Below are 11,133 nucleotides of genomic sequence, written 5' to 3' on the forward strand. Positions count from 1 at the left end.
GCCCAGCGGGTCGAGGCTGCGGCGGTTGGCAGCGGCCGCTGCACTCCAGTCTGGGCGACAGAGTGAGACTCCAACTCAAAAAAAAAAAGGAAAAAAAGGAGAAGATGGAGAGTAGGGGAGGACTGAGGCCAGAGGGCCCCAGAATTTGCCTAAGGTCATTCTGTAAGTAGAGAGGCAGACAGATACAGGATATACACGCAGGCAACACTACACACAGACACAACAATAGTCCCTGCAGACATAAAGTGTAACCCGGCCAGAGAAAAATCACACCAGCTTTGACACAGGCAGCCACATATACCTCCCCACACATAGAGTCCAACACAGTTATGTCTCTATAGGCAAACTGTGGTCCCATGGGCAGGCTCCCCCCTATACCAAGTTGCAAGGCCTGTGGGGCAGAGCATGGGCCCTGAACCCCCAACAGACCACTCATTCTCCCTCACGCATGCATGGCTCACCCTCTATCAGGACTACTGCTCCCAGGATGAGCCCTGGGCCCCAGCTCTGCTTCATGCTGCTCCAGGCCACTCTGCCGCCCGCGCTCTGATTCTCAGAGAGGCCACCTAGGTCTCCCTGGCTCCACCTCTGCTCCGCCCCCAGCTGGCTAGGAATCAGAGTCGTTGCTTTTCCTAGCCAGCAGCTCCCGACTCTGGGGCTGTAGCTGTGAGACCCTAGGCTGCCACCACCTCTCTATGGGCCTTAGCCATAGAGCCAGACTGCCTGAGTTTAAATCCTAGCTGCCCTACTTACCTTGTCTGAAAAAAATCAGAGTTGTTGAATGTAAAAATACTTGGATTACAGCCTGGCATATAGTAAACTTGATCTCAGCATGGAAGCATCATTCTGGAACAGTGGCAGGCACAGTGAGCAGGACAGTTCCTTTTCGTCTCAGCTTGCCATTTCTCTCCCAAAGGCCAGGTGTGTTTCAGGAAACCCTGTTTCCCCTCATGTCTGCTTCAGAGGCAGCGTGTACAAAGCTGGATGTCAAGGGCTGTGGCTGCTGCTGCTTGCTGGCCAGGAGACTTTGGCAAATCCCAACGCTTCCCTGGGCCTGCTGCCTCCCTGGGAAACAGGGTTACAGCAATGCCTACCTTTTTCAAACAGGTGTTAGAAGACTCTCAGATGGGAAGACCACTCGGGGTATACCCTTTTTCTCTTCCTGACTCCTAACTCAGGCCAGCCCAGACTGTTCAGGAACCCTGTTCCCAACACAGAGACAACTATGTGTAGGGTTTAGAGCACAGACACTGGAGCTAGATGACCCAGGTAGATCCAAATCCTGAGAACTTCCTAACTCCCTCCCTGGCATTAGCTGTGTGCTCTTAGGCAAATTACTTAGCCTCTCTGTACCTCAGATTCCTCATCAAGATAGGTATAATAACAGGACTTACCTCATAAATTGCTATAAGGATTAAACGTGTTAACACATTAACACAAGTTCTTAAGCAGTGCTTGGCATGTGGTTAAGTGCTCAGTATGTATTAGGAAAAACAAAAACAAAGCCCTGGCCCTTCACAGGCAGCCACAGGGGTCAAGATTAGACTATAGGAAGAACTTTCCAGCAAACAGGCAACGAACCAGAAGGGTAGATTGCCCTTATACACTTGACCCTCTGAGGAGGGGGAGACCTGACTCTTGTGAGTAACAGGGACAAGTTACCAGCTTCTTTCCTGGAGGCGGGGGCTGCTGATGCCCCAGGCCTTGCTCATTCCACATGAAACTAACCATAACCACCCTTCCCAGCAGGCCCTCCACGCTCCCTCTGACTCACATCCTTCCCAGTTCCAGAGAAGGCAACACTGAGGGAGGCCCAACACAAGGTCCCTGGCAGACAGATGGTTCAGACGTGGCCAATTTATTTAAGAAATTTTATTGTTCAAAATCTTCCCTCCTTGGCCAATGGCAGGAGCTTCAGAAACCAGCTCTTGGGGACAGAGCCAGAGGCACTGGGTGGAAAAAAAGTGAGAGCATGGCACATTTGGTCCACTGTTGTGTGTGGGTATGGTGGGAAGGGAGGGAATTCTAGAAGGTCTTAGATGCAGGGCCTTCTAGAGAGCCAGACATACCACCCCTTGGGCAAGGCTCATGTACCAATGCAAAGCAGACGAGGTCAGCCTGGCCTGGGGTGAGGGCTCAGTGCCCCTTAGCTTTGCCCTGGGGCTCTTGGACATTCCGGAAACTAAGCAACATCAGGCCCACATTGATGGCATAGGTGGTGATGCAAACAATGCAGAAATCATAGAGCACGAAGAACAGGATCCAGGCCAGGTAGATAGAACCAGCGAGAGACACCAAGGAACTCAGCACTAGCAGGATGGAAGCCCAGCGTGTCCGTAGGCAACCTGCAAGGCAGAAAGAGTCAGATATGGGCTTCAAGGACTGGCCACGTCTAGAACAGTGCTGTGACTGCACAGTGCCACCCGACAGCAGGAGCTGCTGGGGAAGGGTTTCTATAAGAGGCTCTGACTGGCTGGGCTTGGTGACTCAGCCTGTAATCCCGCGCCTTGGGAGGCTGAGGCGAGTGGATTGCCTGAGCCCGCGGGTTCAAGACCTGCCTGGGCAACTTGGTGAGACCTCAGCGTGCGCCTGTAGTTCCAGCTACTTGGAAGGCTGAGGCGGAAGGATCGCCGGAGCCCAGCAGATCGAGGCTGCGGTGGCCGGGAGCAGCCACTGCACTCCAGTCTGGGCGACAGAGTGAGACTCCAACTCAAAAAAAAGAGGCTCTGACTGGACCCTTCTGAGACCCTGATTCCCCTAGCTGTCCAATGATCCTTGGGGCCAAATAGTGAGTTTTTCTGCTGAACTCTACGTGAGATGAAAGGTCATCCTCAGATTCTTTTCAAATAGGAATTTCTGAATCCTTTCCACAAAACTAAGGTCCCAGGACGTCTTTTTGTTTGAATCTCACTGTCGCCCAGGTTGGAGTGCAGTGGAATGCCAACGGCCACCACAGCCTCGACCTGCTGGGCTCAGGTGATTCTTCCGCTTTACCCTTCCAAGGAGCTGGAACAACAGGCATGTGCCACCACGCCCGGCTAATTTTATGATGTTTTGTAGAGACAAGGTCTTGCCAAGTTGCCCAGGCTGGTCTCAAACCCCCGGACTCAGGCAATCCTCTCTCCTCAGCCTCCCAAAGTGCTGGGATTATAGGCGTGAGCCACCACGCCTGACTCCGAGGATGTCTTTAAGGGCCCTCTAGCCTCTGACAGTACTTAAATCAACTAAAAGCCTCTAATTAATTCTCTCCCTACCTCCTCACCCCCAGTATGCTCTGTCAGCTGTCTGGGTCACCAAGACTGCAGGGGAGGAATTGAGCTGGCCAAGGGGGAGAAGGGTGGAGCCTGTAGGGAAGGGGCGTGGCCACTCACCTAATAGCAGCTGTAGTGTGTAGAAGATGCAACCGAATATGCTGTTGGATTGGTTAAGGATGCTGTCCTGTCCCAGCACATGCTCCACCAGTCCGAAGCCCTTGCCCCATCTGGTGGTGGTGGTGGAAGGGATTAAGGGAACCAGGTTAGGAGTGTCAACCTAATGCCTTCGACCCTGTCCCGGAAAGACTTCCAAGAAGCCACCTGGGCTGTCCCCCTTTTCCGTTCCCCTCCCCCCCCCAGTCCAAGGGTCGATGACATTCTGGCACCCAGCACCTTTGGCCAAGTCAAGATTCCACATCACTGCCCCTCTTCTCCCCTTTCCCCAGATCAGGCCAGGACATGGCTCCTCCATAGGCGCCTCTTTTCATCCTAGACCATCATTAATTCCAGATGGCAAGGCTGGTATCATGGTTGACCCCACTTTACACAGTTACCAGACACTGGGAACCCGGGGCAGATCCTGTTTGCTCCGGATCCCAAAATCTCCTGCCGCTTGGCCATCTACTCTCTTCCGTATTACATCATTCCGCTAACCTTTGGCCCCCAAACAAGCCAGACCTAGCCACCTTGTCGCCGGACATGATCTTCACCAGCCCCTCTGGCGCCATCCTCAAGACCATCATCAGTCCCGACGCGCTATCCTACCTCCCTCTCTTTCCCAGTCCCCGTTATTCCCTGGCATCCGGATCCACTTGCGATTCCCCGGAGTAAACCCAGTACCCAGCACTACCTGCTCCCCGCACCGCACCACGATCGCGAACACCAGTATCTCTGGGCAGCCAGTCCCCGTGCAATGGCCCCTGGAGCTGTCCGGCCCCAAGCGTTTGTTTCCCGGGCACCCCGATCCCAGACTCCAGAATTATCTGGCAACCTGGCCGCCATGCACACCTGGTCCCCGGGGCGCCACGCCTTCCACTCCCGCGCGTACCTGGAGGAGAAGACGCGCGAACAGCTGATCGCGGTGCCCACGTCGCAGAGCGCGCGGTAATCCCGGTCTCGGGCGCGCGCCGCCTTCACATGCAGGGCGTAGAGAGACAGCACTAACCCCGCCAGGCAGAGCGCCAGCCGCACCCAGCCAGGGCTCCCCCAGGTGGTGCCCATGTCTTCAGGTCCCGCCCGAGGTGCCAGCGGGGACAGAACCAGCCACGGAGCAGGGGCGGGGCAGGATCTGGCCGCGCCCCCGCCCGCCCCCATGACTGGGCGATTGGGCTGCCAGGTCTCATACTTCATGATCCAATTGGTTGTTCCCAGGACTTGATAGACGTGTGGGCCAGAGAGGAAAAAACGGCAAGGAATGCAGTGACTGGTGAGGTGCCTTATTGGACTGGGGGTGGGGGGGCATCATGGACCAGGCTGCCAGGCATGATGGGAATTGTAGTTGGTGCAGCTGCAAGGCATCAAGGGAAATGGAGTTTCCAGAGTTTTACAAATTTTATTAAAGTGACTAACAGAGCCAGGCGCGGTGGCTCACGCCTGTAATCCCACTACTTTGGGAGGCCGAGGCGAGAGGATTGCTTGAGTCCAGGGGTCCGGGACCAGCCTGAGCAACTTGGCGAGACCTCGTCTCTACAATAAATCAAAAGAATTAGCCGGGCGTGGTGGTGCGTGCCTGTAGTTCCAGTTATTTGTAAGGCTGAGGCGGAAGGATCGCCTGGGCCCAGTGGACCGAGGCTGCAGTGGCCGTGAGCGTGCCACTGCACACCAGCCTGGGCGACAGAGTAAGACTCCGACTCAAAAAAATACAATACAATAAAACAATAACGTGACTAGCAGTATTTTACGTTTACTTTACGTTGAGCCAGCACCCAGAGACGAGTGGTCAGGGGATCCAGCGAATAATGCGACCGATTCAGGAACGAAGAATTTCCCCTGAAATTATTTCAGACACCACTCAGACTATATAACCTCCTATCCTTCCAGGTTCTTTAGCCATACCCTTCTGCCTCTCTGGTGCTTCGTGAGGGCCCGTCTTCTTCTCTCTTTCTCTCCCTTAAATTCCCAGTGTCCATCGGGCGTGGTGGCTCAAACCTGTAATCCCAGCACTGTGGGAAGCCGAGGTGAGGGGATTGCCTTAGCCCACAGGTTCCAGACCAACCTGGGCAACTTGGCGAGCCCTCATCTCTACAATAAAAATTAAAAAGAAAATTAGCTGGGCACGGTAGCACGCCTGTAGTTCTGGCTACTTGGAAGGCTGAGGCTGAAGGATCGCTGGAGCCCAGCAGATCGACGCTGGGGTGGCGGTCAGAGTGCCACTGCACTCCAGCCTGGGTGACAGACTGAGACTCCAACTCAAAAAAAAAAAAAATTCCTAGCGTCATTACTTTGAATACATCCTTGACAGTTTCCTAACTTTACTCCTGTGGCGCCCGCCTCGCAAAACCTGGGTTTGGATCAACTCAACAGTCATCTCCTCTTTCCCAAGACTTCTGTGGACCAGCTGAGCTCTTTTCTTCAGAGACATCCCGGCTGTTGATGACCCATCTCTGCCATACCTTCAACCTCCTCGTTCTTCCAACCTGCACTGAAACTTGCTTCTCTTTTCCATCTCAGAAACAGCAACAAATCTCCCTTTGCCAAGAGTTTCATCACCAGCTCCTCCCTCCCCTCATTACCCCACCTTTCCCCTTTGCAGTCAAGTTCTTGGAAAGATTTTACACCCCTAGTCTTTACCTTCTCCCCAAGGAAGAATCCTTGAGGCCCACAGCGTAAACTAGCTCCTGCGCCTGCACTCTCCTGACATCTAGTGGCTGGTGTCACCAAGACGCTATATCCAATGATTATTTTTCAAGTCATCTTGCTTGGCCTCCCAACAGAATCAGTCACTGCTTCCCATTCCTTCCTGAGAACGCTTTTCCTCTGGCTTCTGTGATATTTTACTCTCCTGCTGGCCTTTCTACCTCTCTGACTGCGCTTTCTCGGATCCACTCTCCCAGAAATTGTGGTAGACAGAATAATGGTCTCCAGAGCTGTCCACATCCTAATTCCTGGAACCTGTGAATAAGGGGAATGAAAGTTGCAGATGGAATTAAGTTTGCTAATCTGCCGATTTTATTTATTTATTTATTTTATTTATTTTTTATTTTTTTAGTTGGAGTCTCACTCTGTTACCCAGACTGGAGTGCAGTAGCACACTCCCGGCCACCGCAGCCTTGACCTGCTGGGCTCCGGTGATCCTTCCGCCTCAGCCTTCCAAGTAGTCACTACAGGAGTGTACTACCACACCCGGCTAATTTTTTTTTTGAAGATGGAGTAAGGCGGTCATGACTGCAACTCAAAAAAAACCCCAACCAAACAAACAACAACTACAAAAAATAACAATCTCAAAACCTGTGAAAACAAGGGGGAAAAAGACAAAGAAAAAAGGAAGCCAGGTAGGCATGGTGGCACACGCCTGTAGTTCCAGCTACTTGGAAGGCTGAAGCGGAAGGGTCGCCGGATCCCAGCAGGTGGGGGCTGTGAGCATGTCACTGCACTGCAGCCTTGGTGACAGAGTGAGATTCTGACTCAAAACAAAAAAAACCAACAATAATCATTTTATTTTCTCTCACAGTCGTTTGTTTGTTTGTTTTGGTGAGAAAGTAGGATTTACTGAGAAGACAGAAAACTTCCACAGTGTGAGGGGACCTGAGGTTGCCCTCACAGATTTTATGGGTTAGGAATTTGTGAAAAGAATTTTGGCTGGGCAGTTCTGGCTCATGCAACTGTAGTCATGTGGTGGCTAAAGGTGGAACTGTGAAAGGATAAAGCAGCTGAAGTTTAACCTAGCATCTCTCTCTCTTCGTGTAGTCTCAGGGCCTAGCTGTGGAGTCTCTCTGCATGGGCTATTTGGGCTTCCTCACGGTACGGCTGTCTCAGGGCTTATAATAGCCAGCTTCCAAAATGGTCCTCAATGATTTCCACTTCCTGCTATTCATACCATGGTGTAATCTTTTCCTACACTGAATAGGGCTGAATTGACCCAATAGGATAATGCAAAAATGACAGTATGTGACACTGTCACAAATATTTTGCCCCCTGTTAGATTTCTCATTCCAAAGGGAGCCAGCTACCATGTCATAAAGACACTCAAGCAGCCCTGGGGAGAGGTCCACTTAGTAGGGAACTGAGGCCTTCTGGCAATAGCCAGCATTAACTTGCTGAGCATGTGAGAGAGTTACCTTGGAAACAGGTTCTCCAGGACCATTCAAGCCTTCAGATGACTGTAGTGCCGGCCAACTTCTTGACTGTACCTCATGAGAGTCTCTGAGCCAGAATCACCCATCTAAGCTGCTCCCAGATCACTGGGCCAAATAAACTGTGAGATAATAAGTATTTATTGTTAGCCAGGTGTGGTGGTGCATGCCTATTTCCAGCTACTTGGAAGGCTGAGACAGAAGGGTCGCCTAAGCCCAGCAGGTCGAGGTTGTGGTGGCCGTGAGCGTGCCACTGCACTCCGGCCTGGGCAACAGTGAGACTTCGACTTAAACCAACAAATAAATACATAACTGTTTATTGTTTTATGATGCTATGTTTTGAGGAGTAATTTGCTACACAGCAATTAATAATTAATATGGGGCAGTTAGACTGCTCACCTGGCAGCTCAGGACTCCAGCACATGTTTTCCAGGAAGCCAGGTGGAAGCTGCATCCATTGTCTTTTATGATCTAGCTTCAGAAGTCATCTAGCATCCTTTCCACTGTAATCGCAAGCCTGCCCAGTTCCAAGGGGGAAAGAACAAAGACCCCCCCCCGCAACCGCTGCCCATGCAAGAAGTGTCAGAGTTATATTGTAAGACATTCACGTAGGATTGTATTTTCTTTGGAAAATACAATCTGCCATGTGGGAGCAACATGATCTCCTCCCATGTTTTCTCTTACTGCCTATAGGTCATGACTTCCAAGCTCTGACTTGAGACCAATTTTCTCTCCTGGCCTCAAAACCCCACAGTAGAACCACCTCCTGGACGTCATCATCTGGGTGTCTCACAAACCTATCAGAAGCAACATACCTGCAGCGCAACCCCTTATTTTCCCAAACTTGTTCTTCTGCTGGGATTTCCCATTTTAGGGATGACTCCTTCATCCACCAAGCTTTTTGAGTTGGAGTCTCACTCTGTCGCCCAGACTAGAGTGCAGTGGCATGCTCACAGCCACCGCAGCCTCGACCTACTGGGCTCAGGCAATCCTTCTGCTTCAGCCTTCCAAATAGCTGGAACTACAGGCATGCGCCACCATACCTGGCTAATTTTTTCTTTTTTGAAAGCAGGATTTATTGAAAGGACAGAAAAGCTCTTAGAGTGGGTGAGGACCCAAGGGGGTTGCCCTAATTTTTTGATTTATTGTAGAGACAAGGTCTTGCCAAGTTGCCCAGGATGGTCTCGAACCCCTGGGCTCAGGCAATCCTCTTGCCTCTGCCTCCCAGAGTGCTGGGATTATAGGCATGAGGCACCACGCCTGGCCCACCATCACAATTTACATAGCTACTAATCTCCCAAATATACTTGTTCCCCACCCCAAGATGCACTCTCCACACAGAAATCAGAGGGAACCTTTAAAAAACAAAGATGTTGACACCGGGCACAGTGGCTCATGCCAGTAATCCTAGCACTTTGAGACCAACCTGGGCAACTTGGCGAGACCTCATATCTACAATAAATCAAAAAAATTAGCTGGACGTGGTGGTACACACCTGTGGTTCCAGTTACTTGGAAGGATGAGGCAGAAGGATCACCTGACCTCAGTAAGTAGAGGCTGCGGTGGCTGAGGGTGCCACTGCGCTTCAGCCTGGGTGACAGAATGAGACTTCTACTCAACAAACAAACAAACAAAAAATCCAAAGATGTAGTTTTGTTACTCTCTGCCTTTCAATAACACCCATTTCAAGGCCAGGTGCGTTGGTTCACACCTGTAATCCCAGTGCTTTGGAGGCCGAGGCAAGAGAATTGCTTGAACCCAGGAATTTGAGACCAAGGTCTCACCATGCTGCCCAGCCTGGTTTTGAACCCACAGGCTCAGGCAATCCTCTCACCTCGGCCTCCCAAAGTGCTGGGATTATAGACATGACCTCGCTTGGCCCATTTAATAAATTTTATTGGGCACTTGCTATTTCACAGAAATTGTGTTAGTGGCTTGGGGCTTGTGATAAAGCAGAGACATGCTTATGCTCATCTTGCATCGTAGAAAAACAGAGGGAAATTGAGTAATTAACAGAATAAACATGTAAAATAGCCAGGTGCTGTGGCTCACGCCTGTAATTTCAGCACTTTGGAGGAGATGATTGCCTGAGCCTGTGGGTTCAGGATTAGCCTGGGCAACACGGTGAGACTTCGACTCTACATCAAAAATTTAGCTGGGCATCTGTAGTTCCAGCTACTTGGAAGGCTGAGGTGGAAGGATCACCTGAGCCCAGCAGGTTGAGGCTGCAGTGGCCGTGAGTGTGTGACAGAGTGAGACTCCAACTAAAGAAATAAATAAATATCCTTTCGGCCGGAACTGTCATCTTCCAGTAATTCGCCAAAATGACGATCACGAACGGAAAGAGGAGGGGCACCCCGTACATGTTCTCCAGGCCCTTCAGAAGACATGGAGTTGTTCCTTTGCCACATACATGGGAATCTACAAGAAAGGTGATATTGTAAACATCAAGGAAATGGGCACTCTTCAGAAAGGCATGTCCCACAAATGTTACCATAGCAAGACAGGAAGAGTTTACAATGTCACCCAATGTTGTTGGCATTGTTGTTTTTTGTTTTTTGGGTTTTTTTTTGGGGGGGGGTTGTTTTTTTTTTTTGAGTTGGAGTCTCACTTTGTTGTCCAGACTGGATTGCAGTCACCACTCCCGGCCACCGCAGCCTTGACCTGCTGGACTCCAGTGATCCTTCCGCCTCAGCCTTCCAAGTAGCTGGAACTACAGGTGCGCGCTATCACACCTGGCTAATTTTTGATTTATTGTAGAGATGAGGTCTTGGCAAGTTGCCCAGGCGGGTCTTGAACCCGCGGGCTCAGGCAATCCACTCACCTCAGCCTCCCAAGGCGTGGGATTACAGGCTGAGCCACCGAGCCTGGCTGGCATTGTTGTTAACAAACAAGTCAAGGGCAAGATTCTTGCCAAGCAAATTAATGTGCGTATTGAGCATATTAAGCACTCGAAGAGTTGAGATAGCTTCCTGAAACACGTGAAGGAAAATAACCAGAAAAAGAAGGAAGCCAAGGAGAAAGGCACCTGGGTTCAGCTGAAGCGCCAGCCTGCTCCACCCAGAGAAGCACACTTTGTGAGAACCAACGAGAAGGAACCTGAGCTGCTGGAACCTATTCCCTATGAATTCATGGTTTAATAGGTGTCAAAAATAAAAGATCTCAGCTGGGCTCGGTGGCTCAGCCTGTAATCCCGCGCCTTTGGGAGGCTGAGGTGAGTGGAATGCCTGAGCCCGCGGGTTCGAGACCCGCCCGGGCAGGTGAGACCTCATCTCTACAATAAATCAAAAAATTAGCCAGGTGTGGTAGCGCGGGTCTGTAGTTCCAGCTACTCAGAAGGCTGAGGCAGAAGGATCACCGGAGCTCAGCAGGTCGAGGCTGCGGTGGCCGGGAGGGGCCACTGCACTCCAGTCTGGGCGACGGAGTGAGACTCCAATTCACAAAGAATAAAAATAAGGCCGGGCTCGGTGGCTCAGCCTGTAATCCCAGCACTTTGGGAGGCCAAGGCGAGTGGATTGCCTGAGCCCGTGGGTTCGAGACCTGCCTGGGCAACTTGGCGAGACCTTGTCTCTACAATAAATCAAAAA

The 11,133-nt window shown here is 51.3% G+C and overlaps 2 protein-coding genes and 1 pseudogene across 4 annotated transcripts in view; 1 reads left to right on the forward strand and 2 right to left on the reverse strand.

Moving 5' to 3' along the window:
• Positions 1–516, reverse strand: part of PRSS53 (protease, serine 53) — a 7,236-nt gene extending 6,720 nt beyond the window's left edge. Inside the window, exon 1 of the mRNA XM_008062067.1 lies at positions 462–516. Coding sequence (XP_008060258.1) covers positions 462–516 — 55 coding nt within the window. The remainder of the gene's footprint in view (positions 1–461) is intronic.
• A 1,326-nt stretch (positions 517–1,842) lies between these two features.
• VKORC1 (vitamin K epoxide reductase complex subunit 1) lies at positions 1,843–4,664 on the reverse strand. Of its 2 annotated transcripts, XM_008062048.2 has the most exons (3): positions 4,303–4,664; positions 3,372–3,481; positions 1,857–2,345 (listed from the first exon to the last, which is right to left on the reverse strand). In XM_008062048.2, exons 1-3 carry the CDS (start codon positions 4,602–4,604, stop codon positions 2,137–2,139), a joined length of 621 nt encoding a protein of 206 aa, XP_008060239.1. In that variant the 5' UTR covers positions 4,605–4,664; the 3' UTR covers positions 1,857–2,136. The 2 variants fall into 2 exon arrangements, with proteins under 2 accessions (XP_008060240.1, XP_008060239.1); XM_008062049.2 differs by lacking the exon at positions 3,372–3,481 and having other exon boundaries at positions 1,843–2,345; positions 4,303–4,642.
• A 5,203-nt stretch (positions 4,665–9,867) lies between these two features.
• On the forward strand, positions 9,868–10,719 carry LOC110595979 (annotated as a pseudogene). The gene is made up of 2 exons (XR_002482193.1): positions 9,868–10,080; positions 10,385–10,719. The product of XR_002482193.1 is annotated as a 60S ribosomal protein L21-like (transcript).
• Positions 10,720–11,133: the final 414 nt, after the last annotated feature.

The sequence above is a fragment of the Carlito syrichta genome, unplaced genomic scaffold, assembly GCF_000164805.1.
Source record: "Carlito syrichta isolate Samal-C Ts95f unplaced genomic scaffold, Tarsius_syrichta-2.0.1 Scaffold305649, whole genome shotgun sequence".
Taxonomy (NCBI): Eukaryota; Metazoa; Chordata; class Mammalia; order Primates; family Tarsiidae; genus Carlito; species Carlito syrichta.